At 43.8% G+C, this 15,333-nt stretch overlaps 1 protein-coding gene across 1 annotated transcript; it reads right to left on the bottom strand.

The window, feature by feature from the left end:
* Window positions 1-590: 590 nt before the first annotated feature.
* On the bottom strand, window positions 591-14,927 carry LOC106574417 (SLIT and NTRK-like protein 6). The gene is made up of 2 exons (XM_014150292.3): window positions 14,453-14,927; window positions 591-4,471 (listed from the first exon to the last, which is right to left on the bottom strand). Exons 1-2 carry the CDS (start codon window positions 14,542-14,544, stop codon window positions 1,939-1,941), a joined length of 2,625 nt encoding a protein of 874 aa, XP_014005767.1. The 5' UTR covers window positions 14,545-14,927; the 3' UTR covers window positions 591-1,938.
* Window positions 14,928-15,333: the final 406 nt, after the last annotated feature.

The raw sequence follows: 15,333 nt of genomic DNA on the forward strand, positions 1-15,333 counted from the left end.
CTTCCGTTGCTGAAATATTAACATCCACGACGGTTTCATGAGCACAAAAATACTGAAAACATTTCCCTTCAAAGTGAACATTGTTTTGCACTTTGGTAAACGTCACACCAAAAGACCTACCGGAGCACATTTCCCTTAATTCTCAAAGGAGAAAATCCCAATCCTTACCGCTCTTTCCGTATTCCAACCCCAGTTCACCGAGGGGGGCCGTGTGAGCAGTTTTAGCTCTATCAATTATGATGTATAATGGAAGCACCGGAACAGCCTACTAAATCACCAGCTAGGATGGAAATGGAAGTCGTGTGGAGAAGTGCAGAGGGAATTTGCTATACCCCACTGTTGTGCAGTAATTAAGCACCGTGGATAAGCAATCTCAGAAGGGGGTCCAATAATGCAAGGGGGAAATCTTGTGTTTGCATGGCAGAGAACTGGAAAGACTTGACATATCATATTTGGCAATGAGGGAGTGACTAGGGAAGCCAGGCTTGAGCACGGATTTGACACAAAAGAGATTTTCGGTGTGTGCGTCTGTGGATATATATAGCAATTCATTTGAAATTCTACTTAGTGTGAAATGACCAGGATGAACCTACCTATGAGATTGATTTATTCAAACAAGCACACAGATGGTATATAATGCTGTACTGTATGTCCATGGGAGGAATACAGGACATGCAGCAGCATTGAGGACATGCATAAGAGTGTGAATAACAATGTAATGGCATTACTATCTTAAGTGCCCTCTGTGCAGAACAGCATCATGATTTCACCCACACCCCTCTTGAGCACGTAATGTGCTATAATATTAGATGTTTGGTCACTTTTATGCTCATCTGATAATGACAGAAAGTCGTTTTTTGCAACAGGCTCTCGAATATACCTGCACGCAATCTGTTTAGAGGACTGAAGAGCTTATCTATTGTATTGAATCTTGATTGTTCAAAGTTTGCAGTATTGCAATTCTTTATTTACATTTAATACATTTTCACCTGCACAACACTGAAGGCACAAAATAACATAATGTGTGACATATATACAACATTTACAGAATAAATAATTTCATCTACATTGGTAAAAAATAAAGTTTACATAAAACATTTTCAGAGCTGAACAGGGTTGCTTACTAAATCAGAATAATAAAGTGAACGCATATATCCTGAACATTTATCATGCTGAGAGAAACTGGTCGGTTTTGATTTGTAAAAATTACACTCAAACAAAAGGTTCTTATACACATCAGTAGTTCTGTCCCCTTCAGAAGCAGGAAAGGAACAATAAACAGAAGCTGTTGTTGAACAGTAAGTTGATTGTCATGCACCATCTTTTAAATGGCATTTGATTAGTGCAATGCATTTTTTATTTACAGATACAAGATATGATTTATATATGTACTGGGACTTTTAAGTGCTATGTTTTGGGAAAATGGATTTGTTTAAACACGTTCCCACTGGTTGGAATACAAAATGTGGTATTGAAATAATGCCAGGGCTAAATCTAATGAATGACAGGACTAATGTGCACTCCATCATTGCGACCCAGAATACATGTTGGCATTTTGTTAAATCTACGGCACTTTGAGCATGCTGATTATGGCATATGATTGAAACAGCCTGACAGTTGATGGGAAACATTGAGGCCTGCCAAAGATCTAAGCTGAACTGGTAACAAAAACGTACCCCTGCAGTACCTATTTGCCATCCTGATAATTACATTTGGGCAAGATATCTGTTATATCAGCAACTTCAAGTGCGGTCTGTCTATAGGAAAACAAAATAACAAAGAAATAGATAATTATACAGTACATTCTGTGCTACAAATGACTTGTGTGTCCAAGACCGCTGTGGGATAAGTAGGTCATAGACTGTGAAAATATAAGATGGCAGTTTTGGACAAGGCACTTCTCGAGTTGAATATAAAACAATTAATTGTATTTTTATATCAGTTAAATGCAGTTTGATGCTCCAGAACCTCCAAATAATCTGGCTCGGTGTGTAGGTTAGCTTTGAGTTCAAAGTACTCATTTTTCGTTTGTTCCACCATGACCTTCCGCGGTCTCGACAACATAATAGTCTCCATTAATTTCAGTTCCTCGTGGTGTCCTGATCCTGGGACCTGCATCTCTACCGTTGGTTGCAGCTGGGACATGTTTTTCCTGAGGTATTCAGTAATTCCAAGCTGCTGCAGCTCCCTAACCCTCTCCCTTTCTAGTATGTTTTTATAGAGGGAGCTCGCATCTCCGAGTGTTACGAACTCAGTTGGGCAGTCTGACGTCACAGCTCTGAACTTCAAATTAGAGCCTGTGAGAGGGGAAGTATTCTCTGTCTCCATGATGCTACGACAGATGTGCTTTGGTTCGTCCAGTTCATTGAGGTCGGTCTCATATTCTTTATGCTGAGTGCAGTAGGTGGGGTTGCGGCAGATCTGGACAATGGGGCTGTGTGAGCGCTCGTCGTACACGGTGCTTCCGGTCCTCTGCGCCAGTGTGTGGTGGGTGGTTTTCTGGCCGTACATGCTGTATTGCAGGTGGATGGGGCTGCTGCTCTCCCGCGGCTGCTCCTCCGCCTGTTTCTTCTTCACCCTCCTTCGCCGTCTGTGCACGAGGAAAACCACGATCCCCGCCGAACAGAAGATGACCATGAGGAAGATGACGAGCAAGCTAAGGATCAGAACGGAGAGTGGAACTGAGTCTGTGATGGAGCTGAAGAAACCACTCCTAGCGCCGTCAGTCGCCACTGTGGTTGTCACGCTCTCGTCCTCGTCCGTGGGCAAGGAGTAGGTCACTAGGCCGGGGCATAGCAACTCGTTTCTGAGGGCTCTCAGCTCAGCCTTCGCCACTTTTCTCGGTGTGTGACACAAAATGGAACCTACGACTGTGTCCTTCCTCAGCTTCTCAACCCACTGTTTGAGACTGACTAAGTCACAGCTGCAGTCCCAGGGGTTGTCCTCTAAATAAATCTGCTCTAAAGAGTCAAGCTGGTCCAGCACGTTGCTAACAGGCAGGTGCATGAGCAGATTTTTTCTCAGGTTCAGTTTGGTGAGGGGCACATTGCGAAATATCTGCAATGGGAGACTAGTCAGCAGATTGTTATTCAAAGACAAGAGTTTGAGATTTGGCAAAGGATTAAAAGCTCCTGGAACAATTTCTTTGATAATGTTATATTCCAAATATAGGTATTCAAGGTTGTGGAGTCCAATGAACATGGTTGCGGAAAGGGTTTCAATTCTGTTGCCGTTGAGATAAAGTTTTTTCAAATTGCTTAAGCTGAGAAAAGTTTCATTGTCAATGTAATCGATTCGATTGTTGGCTAAATTCAATAACTCCAAACCATCATATGTGACAAAGTCATATTTCAACAGTCTCTGAATCATATTTCCTGTGAGCACCAGCTTGGTGGGGCTTTGCTCAAGTATTCCAATATCTGAAATCCGTTGAATCCCTCTGTCCTGACAATGCATTAAAAACCCAGCCACAGGGTGATTGTGACATGAACAGTGCTCCACACAAGGACTCCCTGGAACATAAGCAGGTGTCGGAATCTTTGCATCGTCCTTGGCGTCCTCCAACTTCGGAATTTCTGCCACATTGGAAGACGGAGTGACCACCATGTCCAGTGACTTGGAAGGCTCCTCTAAGTTGATATCGGCGTGAGAAGGGCAGAGAACATCCCGTTTGATTTTGGCCAGGATGGTGCCCCTGAGGTGGTGGGGGCTGCTGCAGACCACCTCCCCAATGACCGACTGGGCCCGCATGTTCTCCATCCAGATCTTCAGGTGAAGGATCTCACAATCGCACATCCAGTCGTTGTCCTCCAGAAGAAGCTCCATGATCCGCCCAATGTGCTCCAGGAAGCCAACATAAGGCAGGGTCTGTAACTGGTTCCCCCGCAGGTCCAAGTGGGTGAGCGGAACAAACCGGAAAATATTGCTGGGAAGAAACTCGATGGCGTTGTCATTGAGGATCAGAACTTTGAGGCGGATGAGTTTGCTGAATGCCCCCGGCTCGACCACACGGATGAAGTTTGTGTCCGCCTGGAGAAACTCCAAATTTACCAAGCCGTGAAAAGTGTCTTCCTTCAACATGACCAGGAAATTACTGTTGATGTGGAGCTTCTTCAAGGAGCCCAGTGCACTAAAGACGCCAGGTTCAAGCTCTTGTATGCTATTAGCCCCGAGATGAAGTGAAATGGCATTCTTTAAATCTTCCAAGTCTTCTGCCCGCAACTCCACCAAGTCATTTTTGTACAGATTGAGGTGGAAAGGTAGAGCTGATGGCACTTTGATTTGGGAGATCTTGCTGATATTTCTCTCCTCACAGTTAAGATACAGGATGCCATCTTTTTCTTCACAAGTACACAATGAGTCACAGGATTCACTCAGAAATGCCTTCGAGGGCTGGATGTCTTGAAAACAAGCAGCAGTGAAAAATGAGCAAAGGAAAACGATGCAGGGTAGCATTTTCTGTCCGTTGTATCTGCAACACAGAAAGAGGGAGGGAGGGAGGGAGGGAGGGAGGGAGGGAGGGAGGGAGGGAGGGAGGGAGGGAGGGAGGGAGGGAGGGAGGGAGGGAGGGAGGGAGGGAGGGAGGGAGAAAGAGATGTTACCAAAATGTAATGGACTTGGAAAACAACATAAAATCATAGGTTAAATCAATAATCACAAGTATTTGTTTATATATTTTTTCTATAAGTATCTTAACTACTTTGATTAGATTATCAGTCCCTTCAGACAGACAATAAAGCATGGTCTCCAATTATAGAAAATACATTCGCCCATTCTTTCTGAACTGTGCATACACTTTTAATCCTGGATTATAAGGTCAATGCAATTCTCACAGTATAGAAATTAACTTGAAACTGAATACACAATGAACTTCAAAATTAATTATGCATTGAATGCAATAAAATACAATTGCCTTTATTGATGAAGCAAATGCATGAAGGGAGCATACAGTTATCTTGGAAGGAATGTGAGGAATTCATATTCTTTAAACATGCATGGCCTAGTGAACATTGGAATCTTGTTTACATGGCCACAATACCTCATATACAAGGTAATGTAGAAAACTTAATCTGTTTAAATAATACACTTGGGTATGGCCTAGAATAGATTTGATCCATGTTTTTAACTAAAGAAGAGGTAGCATCAATAAAATACTTTTTCCCCCCTCAAATGAGGAAACATGTATTTTCTCACCCATGCAATTTTCTTCTTCGAAATCTCTCACACAGCAATGTGATCATTGATTCTCCCTAGATACCGAACTAGCTTGATACTGTAGGTTGGGTGTATTGTGCGGTATGACAGGCCTCACTGTTGGATGACAGCTCTGCACTGCATTGGTGGAAGAAAAAAAGTACACTGATCGAAGACTGAATGCTTCATCACTAAATGCTTTATGTGGGTAGGTGGGGTAGAGTTAAAAATCTACGATTTTATACACAATAAAAAAAAAATATATATATACTATTGAAAAGTGACTGGGTGTATTATACAATGGATGACAACAGGGTGAGGATAGTGGAAAAAACAGCCCCACATCTATTTTCAGAATCAAATGTGTAAAGCTTGTAGCGAAGCGACTACACAGATCCATTGGAGGCCAGTGAAGCCTTATAATGCCTTCTCATGCACGTAAGCAAGGCCAACTCATCACCAAGCAGTTACTGTGCTAGTAAGAGGTCATAAAAAATGACTGGGAAAACGGTGCACTGTGAATGAAAGGAAAAAGAGCGAGAAACCTCGGAAATAAAATGTGTATCACTTGTCCCCTGTGGCCCTTGCAATATACACAATGATCCTGGTCCATATATCGCAAGACAAATAGGTCATTCACACTGTTTGCTCTGTGTGCTTCATATTGCTCTCAAGTGCAATCTGTTAAGCAGAGTGCTCGTGCCAAAATGGGGGTTCCTGCTTGATGGTTCCATCGCACCCTTATCCTGCATCACTGATGGTGTATTAACATTAGAGGTCTACCGATTAATCGGAATGGCCGATTAATTAGGGCCGATTTCAAGTTTTCATAACAATCGGTAATCGGTATTTTTGGCCACCGATTTGCAGATTTTTTTTTTTTTTGAGTATTTTTTTTTTTTACACCTTTATTTAAACTAGGCAAGTCAGATTAAGAACACATTCTTATTTTCAATGATGGCCTAGGAACTGGGGTTAACCGCCTTGTTCAGGGATTCGGGGATTCGATTTTGCAACCTTCCGGTTACTAGTCCAACGCTCTAACCACCTGCCTTACATTGCGCTCCACGAGGAGCCTGCATGGCAGACTGACTACCTGTTACGCGAGGGCAGCAAGAAGCCAAGGTAAGTTGCTAGCTAGCATTAAACTTATCTTATAAAAAACTATCAATCTTAACATAATTACTAGTTAACTACACATGGTTGATGATATTACTTGTTTATCTAATATGTCCTGCGTTGCATATAATCGATGCGGTGCCTGTTAATTTCTCATAGAATGTCACGTCCTGACCAGCAGAGGGCGTAATTGTGTTAGTTTTGGTCAGGATATGGCAGGGGGTTTGTATGTGTTAAATGTTGTGTGGGGGATTGGACTCCCAATTGAAGGCAGGTGTGTTGAATTGCCTTTGATTGGGAGTCCTATATAGTAGTGTGCGTTTTTCTTTGGGGTTGTGGGTAGTTGTTTTTGCACTGCGTTTGATAGCCTGCAAAACTATTGCTGTCTTGTTTATTGTTTTTTCCTGTGGATGCCTTACTTGAGTTGATTAAAACTATGAGTATCCACATTCCCGCTGCGCCTTGGTCCATTTTTGAAGACAGCTGTGACAGAACTACCCACCACCAAAGGACCAAGCAGCGGACGAACGAGGAGGTATGATGGACCTGGGAGGACAAGTTAAGGGAGCTAAGGGAACCCGAGAGGCAGCCCCAAGAATTATTTTGGGGGGGCACAAGGGCTGTTTGACGGGGCGAGAAGGGAGCCCCAGGTCAGCTCCCCGCACTAGCCCTGAGGTGCGTGTCTCCAGGCTGGCACGTCCAGTACCAGCCCCACGCATCAGGCGTCTAGTGTGTCAGCCCAGCCTCGCCAGTCAAGAGTCGCCAGAGCTGCCCGCCAGTCAAGAGTCGCCAGAGCTGCCGCCAGTCAAGAGTCACCAGAGCTGCCCGCCAGTCAAGAGTCACCAGAGCTGCCCGCCAGTCAAGAGTCGCCAGAGCTGCCCGCCAGTCATGAGTCGCCAGAGCTGCCCGCCAGTCATGAGTCGCCAGAGCTGCCCGCCAGTCATGAGTCGCCAGAGCTGCCCGCCAGTCATGAGTCGCCAGAGCTGCCCGCCAGTCATGAGCTGCCAGAGCTGCCCGCCAGTCATGAGCTGCCAGAGTGGCCCGACTGCCCGGAGCTGCCAGAGTGGCCCGCCTGTCCTCCGGCCCAGCCCGAGTGGCCCGCCTGTCCTCCGGCCCAGCCCGAGTGGCCCGCCTGTCCTCCGGCCCAGCCCGAGTGGCCCGCCTGTCCTCCGGCCCAGCCCGAGTGGCCCGCCTGTCCTCCGGCCCAGCCCGAGTGGCCCGCCTGTCCTCCGGCCCAGCCCGAGTGGCCCGCCTGTCCTCCGGCCCAGCCCGAGTGGCTCGCCTGTCCTCCGGCCCAGCCCGAGTGACCCGCCTGTCCTCCGGCCCAGCCCGAGTGGCCCGCCTGTCCTCCGGCCCAGCCCGAGTGGCCCGCCTGTCCTCCGGCCCAGCCAGAGTGGTCCGTCTGCCAGGGTCAGCCCGAGTGGCCCGTCTGCCCGGCGCAGCTATCGGCGCCACCGAAGTGAGCGACGCCGAAGGTGGCGCGAGGTCCACGTCCTGCATCTGAGCCACCTCCAGGATAGGTGGGTTGGGGAGGGAGGGTGTAGCATAGTGCCGTCGGTGATGGCAGCCACCCTCCCTTCCCTCCCTTATTGTTTAGGGGGATATTTTTTGTTGTTTGGGGGTTTGTTTTTTCTTTTAGGTGCATTCCGGGGTCTGCACCTTGAGGGGGGGTACTGTCACGTCCTGACCAGCAGAGGGCGTAATTGTGTTAGTTTTGGTCAGGATGTGGCAGGGGGTTTGTGTGTGTTAAATGTTGTGTGGGTGATTGGACTCCCAATTGAAGGCAGGTGTGTTTAATTGCCTTTGATTGGGAGTCCTATATAGTAGTATGTGTTTTTCTTTGGGGTTGTGGGTAGTTGTTTTTGCACTGCGTTTGATAGCCTGCAAAACTGTTGCTGTCTTGTTTATTGTTTTTTCCTGTGGATGCCTTACTTGAGTTGATTAAAACTATGAGTATCCACATTCCCGCTGCGCCTTGGTCCATTTTTGAAGACAGCTGTGACATAGAATCACAGCCTACTTCGACAAACGGGTGATGATTTAACAAGCTCATTTGCAAAAAAAGCACTGTCGTTGTACCAATGTACCTAACCATAAACATCAATGCCTTTCTTTAAAATCAATACACAAGTATATATTTTTAAACCTGCATATTTAGTTAATATTGCCTGCTAACATGAATTTGTGTCACTTCTCTTGCGTTCCGTGCAAGCAGTCAGGGTATATACAGCAGTTTGGTTCGCCTGGCTCATTGCGAACTGTGTGAAGACCATTTATTCTTAACAGGCCATAATTAATTTGCCAGAATTGTAGATAATTATGACATAACATTGAGGGTTGTGCAATGTAACAGGAATATTTAGTCTTAGGGATGCCACCCGTTAGACAAAATACGGAACGGTTCCGTATTTCACTTAAATAATAAACGTTTCTTTTTCGAAATGAAAGTTTCAGGATTCGGCCATATTAATGACCAAAGGCTCGTATTTCTGTGTGTTATTATGTTATAATTAAGTCTATGATTTGATATTTGATAGAGCAGTCTGACTGAGCGATGGTAGGCAGCAGCAGGCTCGTAAGCATTCATTCAAACAGCACATTCGTGCGTTTTGCCAGCAGCTCTTCGCAATTCTTCAAGCATTGCGCTGTTTATGACTTCAAGCCTATCAACCCCCGAGATTAGGCTGGTGTAACCCAAGTGAAATGGCTAGCTAGTTAGCAGGTGCGCGCTAATAGCGTTTCAAACGTCACTCTCTCTGAGACTTGGGAGTGGTTGTTCCCCTTAACGCTGCTTCGAGGGTGGCTGTTGTCGATGTGTTCCTGGTTCGAGCCCAGGTAGGAGCGAGGAGAGGGACAGAAGCTATACAGTTACACTAGCAATACTAAAGTGCCTATAAGAACATCCAATAGTCAAAGGTATATGAAATACAAATCGTATAGAGAGAAATAGTCCTATAATTCCTATAATAACTACAACCTAAAACTTCTTACCTGGGAATATTGAAGACTCATGTTAAAAGGAACCACCAGCTTTCATATGTTATCATGTTCTGAGCAAGGAACATAAACGTTAGCTTTTTTACCTGGCACATATTGCACTTTTACTTTCTTCTCCAACACTTTGTTTTTGCATTATTTAAACCAAATTGAACATGTTTCATTATTTATTTGAGGCTAAATTGATAGTATGTATGTATTATATTAAGTTAAAATAAGTGTTCATTCAGTATTGTTGTAATTGTTATTATTACAAATAAAAAAAAAAATAAAAAAAATTAGCCGATTAATCGGTATCGGCTTTTTTGGTCCTCCAATAATCGGTACCGGTATCGGCATTGAAAAATCATAACCGGTCGACCTCTAATTAACATAACCGCGACAGGTAACCTTAGTGGTTAAGGACGTTGGGCCAGTAACCTTAAGGTCGCTGGTTCGAATCCCTGAGCTGACTAGGTGAAAATTCTGCCGACGTGTCCTTGAACAAGGCACGTAACCCTAATTGCTCCTGTAAGTCGCTGTAGATAAGAGTGTCTGCTAAATGACTCAAATGTAAATGTCACAGTGGTGCGGAATGTTCACAATGTAGTATATCAACCCTGTTAGCAAGTCATAGCTTTCAGATAATACAGCTATTGCCGTTTGAGACCATTGTTTGTCCATTTAAATTGATTTGCAGTGACTGATGCTCCTAATACTTCTCCTCTGCCTGAGCAGAGCAGGTTACATTGCGCTGATATAGCCTTGTTGACTCATCCTCCGTAAAGGGGAATGACATATATGCTAAAGTGTCAATCATTATCTCATATAGCTGCTCCTTTCTGCCTCAGATTGCAGATGCAGGATACAAACGCTACTGCTACTTCTACTGTTACTGTTACTTCTACCACCATCAACAACACTAACAGGACTACTATTGTATTCACTAAGTGTACAAAACATGCCCCATGACAGACAGACCAGGTGAATCCAGAGGAAAGGTATGATCCCTTATTGATGTCACCTGTTAAATCCACTCCAATCAGTGTAGATGAAGGGGAGGAGACAGGTTAAAAAATTATTTTTAAGCCTCGAGACAATTGAGACATGGATTGTGGAGTGCCTTTGAACCGCGTATGGTAGTAGGTGCCAGGCGCACCGGTTTGAGTGTGTCAAGAACTGCAGCGCTGCTTGGTTTTTCACGCTCAACAGTTTCCTATGTGTATCAAGAATGGTCCACCTCCCAAAGGATATCCAGCCAACATGACACAACTGTGGGAAGCATTGGAGTCAACATGGGCCGGCCCCGGCATCCCTGTGATCCCTTGGAGAGTCCATGCCCCAATGAATTGAGGCTGTTCTGAGGGCAAAAGTGTGTGCAATTCAATATTAGGAAGGTGTTCCTACTGTTTTGTCCACTCACTGTATAATTATGGGTGGTTATGAAAGGCTTCAGTATTTTACATAGTTTTTAATAATGGAATGGCCAAGATGTGTCTTTATCACTATCAACAGAGGCTTTGACTTTCACAGAAATATACCCAATATCTTCCACATGTTGGTATTTCTTCCAGAGCAGGTGGTCTTCCACAGCAATGTCATCCATTATACAACCAAACACTGATGCCCCACCACAGCACTGATAACGGACACACAGCGGATGAGCGATAGCAGGCGTCCATGATGTGACATCACGTCAGCTGCGAACCCAGCTCCATTCAGGCGGCCAATCTTACACACACACACACACACACACACACACACACACACACACACACACACACACACACACACACACACACACACACACACACACACACACACACACACACACACACACACACACACGATCCCCCGACGAGATAGCTATAATTGGTGCCTGATCGACTAAACACCACCGTGCACACGACTTGCCACAATAAACAATGCAGCACATATCTTCACATTGCGCTCGGCTGGTGGGCCCCTCCTCCTTGATAGCGAGCATATGTGAGATAAGCTAATAATAGCAGCACGACAGGGGGGCACCCAGCTCCCCTGGTAAAGACGATTTAGCAGGCATGCATTTCAAATGGTCTGTTTAACTAATTTGGTGCAATTGTTTTTCACAAGGATTATTAGTCAGATGTACCAAGTGACTTTAAATATGTTTTGCAAGAAAGATATCTGCAGATGTGCGAATCATTCTTGGCTCTGCGGTAATGTAAAACACTGCAGAATCTGGTCTAAAGGAATACCCCTCCCTTACTCCCTAGTTAGACCAGAAATGTATTATTATTCTGTTTTAAATTAGACTTTGGATGAGGCCATTTGAGAATATCACAAACACTGACAGAAGCAGTCATTGGATTATAGAAGGCTCATCATTTGTTTAAGAGTTGTCTTTACTCAAGTCATTAAAGGTAAAAGGAAGAGAATCTTCCATAATAGCACTGAGCTGCATGACCAAAACCACAGACATGCCCAAACCTGGGAGATCTTCTAAAACTTGTCAACTTTAAATGACTCATGATAAATAACTTTGGCAAGTGACTATTTTTCCTCACCACACAAAGTAGTGACAGTAAAAGTCTCAACAACACATCTTGTTTTCTACAGAAGCATCATCCAAAATGACGTGACGTTGAAATATCCTAACGTAGCCAAGTTGTTGGTATCCTTTTAATCTGTGTAGATCCATTACACAAGCCAAGATTAGAACACTTAAACCCAACCCAAAACAAAACGCTGCGATTTCAGTATAATCACTTTATACAACATAAACATGACATTTTCAAGTCACGTACACCAACTTGCCAGTTTCAAATCAACACCATGATTCAAATGGCCCCTCTGGATAGATAAGTGCTGTTAGTATATGTATATAAGTGCTGTTATGTATTTCTGCATGGTGTATGGAATTGGCATTTGTGTACTGACATGCACACTGAGTGGACAACGCATTAAGGACACCTGCTCTTTCCATGACATAGCTTTCACCTGGTCCGTCGATGATCTCTTATTGATGTCACTTGTTAAATCCACTTCAAAATCAGTGTAGATGAAGGGGAGGAGACAGGATAAAGAAGGATTTTTAAGACTTGAGACAATTGAGACATGGATTGCGTATGTGTGCCATTCAGAGGGTGAATGGGCAAGACAAAAGATTTAAGTGCCTTTGAACAGGTATGGTAGTAGGTGCCAAGCGTTGGAGTCAACATGGGCCAGCATCCCTGTGGAACGCTTTCGAGTCCATGCCCTGACAAATTGAGATGGTTTTAAGGGCAAAATGTGGCGCAACTCAATATTAGGAAGGTGTTCCTAATTTTTGGTATACTCAGTGTATGTTCACCATAAGACAACATGACCTCTAATTGCTTATTTAGTTCTATTATGGAGACATAGTGTTGAAAGATAAGGGCCACAGTGTCTCTATACAGAAGTAGATTAGCCAGCAGATTGGAGGCTAGACTAGAGGTTGTTACTGCTGCACACCGGATGCTATGCTCATGGCTGAAGGACTCTAAGGGAGGCAAGGCAGAGTGCAACTCAACTTGAGAGCCATGAGAGCAAATTAGGAGCTTCTGCACACCGTATTGTGTGCACGAATATGAACCCAGGAAGAGGACCTCTGCGCAATATTCCCAGGCCAATTAATGGAAGGACAGTTCCTTATTCCAATGTATTGGAAGTGATGTGCTTGCACTACAGGGAAAGCTCTACTACCACATACATCTATAGAGACATCACCATGGTCCTCAGTCCCACAGTCCAAGGATGATAATTACATTCGCCCACTCAAGACAGACGAAAGGTCACTCACTCTCTGTTCCATTGCAACTATTTCATAAGGTTTGCGTGTGTGTGTGTTTGTTTGTTTCCTGTTCTTGGAGAAAAAAAGATCAACTCTACTGTCTGGGTACCATCTTTTAAGCATTAAAAAACACCCCTGTTCTGAAATATGACAAATAAACAACGTTGTAGATGTGCCTTGATTTGCACCTCCATTAATTAATACTCAGTGACTTGCCTAACCAGGAATACAGATAGTGGGAGTGTTCACGGGTGAACAGTCCAAATGGGAATTTACATGATCCTACCAGAGCAGGAATACATTGTAGCCCAATAACCATATATTGTAACCACGTTCTTCATGTTTTAAGTTAGATTTCAATGCACAGTGAGTGCATAAATGTGATGACCAACTCAACTTGGTCATCCTTTAGCTCAAAGACAGTGCACTTAAACGGAATCCATAGTAATATTCCATTCTGTTCTATTTTTTCCCAATGTATTATATTCTTCTACACATATGTCTACAATGTAGTTAATTTAAAACCTAGGCCTGCGTATTTTATACATTACCAAACAATATTCCATCTGCAGTTACAGTGCACAGCTGAGTAATTGCATTCTGGTTGGATGGAGGTACCTTCCATGTTAGATTGATGTTATAAATGCCCTCATTTATGTGGTAGCCTAACTTGACTGATTTACACACAAAACATGTTGAAATTAGAACGCCTGCACAAATACATTTTGAGTCAAGTAAAATGGTAAGACTAGTGTGTGCTATTATTACCAATGGAGATCGCTAGGAAATATTTTAGGTGAGCATATGCTGAATCATTTTACATGTTCCAAGGACGATTCATTGTAGTAGGCTAAATCCATGCGTTGCTGGAGATGTGCAGTACGTGCGGCTGAATGTAATGCATGGCGGTGCGCCAGGTGCGCGTAAAATACCTGAACGTGTCTGTCGACCCAGGTGTAACGTTACTTTAGCAGTTTTCTTTCGATTCATTCAACTGCCCTCACAAACTAAAGACAATTAAAAAAAAAAATTAAGTTGTCTTTCCAACTGCAATCTCTAAAAACACAAAGCATTGGCCAGAACACACCGGACGTTATGATACCAATATAATAAAATCGATATGTTTGTAGTTTTATTTGGAGGAAAGCGAGCTCCCAGCCTCAACTCCAGCTAGTCCGAACAAGCCGCGACACATCGAACGGACACCTACCTGGATACCACACAAGATAGACGCAGGAAGTTCAAGTGACTGTATGTCCTACCAGTCTAAAGAAAGGTTGTCAACAAACTAATTTGAGAAAGTAACGAATTTATAACAGTTGGCTACACATTGTGAGACTTCTCGTTCGGATGATATGATAGGCTACTTACCCGTTGTGCAGAGTGAGAAAGACTGTGGCTAATCCAAAGGATGCTTGGGTTAGAGAGGTTGATCCATGTGGAGACGTAAGGATGCGAAGCATCAAAAGTCCCCTCAAACTGTTTATTAAAATTTTACAGCATCTTCTTTAGAGAATAGACTAGGCATACCGGTGTAACTAACGTTTACTTTTGTCCCCTCTTGTTTTTGTAGAAGACTGTCGGCGTTTACAAATCCGATATTTCCATGATATTGCAAAGCGTTCCACCCCACACGATCCTAGTCCGAGGCAATTTTGGGATGTATTGGCCTTTCCACTTTATCTTTAATTAATTAATGTAGATCCTTATTAGTCTCCCTGGTCAGTCCTCTCTGTTAACTTCTTGTGTGCTTAGTTACCAGCCACTAAAGTGTGAGTGCAACTGTAGAGCCTATTTGGTATACTGACCCTTCGCATAGTTCCTTAGAATTTGCACGCTTTGAGCCACGGCAAGCTCCGAAGTATTGTAGTTGTTCTGGGCTCCTCCCCCCCCGAGACTCACTGACTTTTATGGCATTGAATGGCGTTGTGGAACGCGTTTAGGAGATCAGTATCTGGTTCTGAAGGTCAGGTTGCCCACAATAGCCGTACAAGTGTTGATATAATATAATTATTTCGAATGTATATATATAGATTCATTAGAGATTCATCTGGATCTGTAATGTAATTTATTGATATGTTTTATTTATGTTTTTGTTTGTATGAATATTACTGTTTTGGGGAAACAGAAATCTTTCCTGAGAACCTTGATCACAGTGAATATCAGTTTTGGTCATGCAACTGTCAGAAATGGCAGATTTAGTATTTCAATGGTGTGTGTGTGTGTGTGTGTGTGTGTGTGTGTGTGTGTGT

The sequence above is a fragment of the Salmo salar genome, chromosome 16 (assembly GCF_965601325.2).
Source record: "Salmo salar chromosome 16, fSalSal1, whole genome shotgun sequence".
Taxonomy (NCBI): Eukaryota; Metazoa; Chordata; class Actinopteri; order Salmoniformes; family Salmonidae; genus Salmo; species Salmo salar.

Coding starts and splice junctions, on each gene's coding strand:
- LOC106574417 (XM_014150292.3), bottom strand. CDS start 14,544: ATGCTTCGCATCCTTACGTCTCCACATGGATCAACCTCTCTAACCCAA. Junction 4,472..14,452: donor TTTCTCACTCTGCACAACGG/GTAAGTAGCCTA, acceptor TCTGTGTTGCAG/ATACAACGGACAGAAAATGC.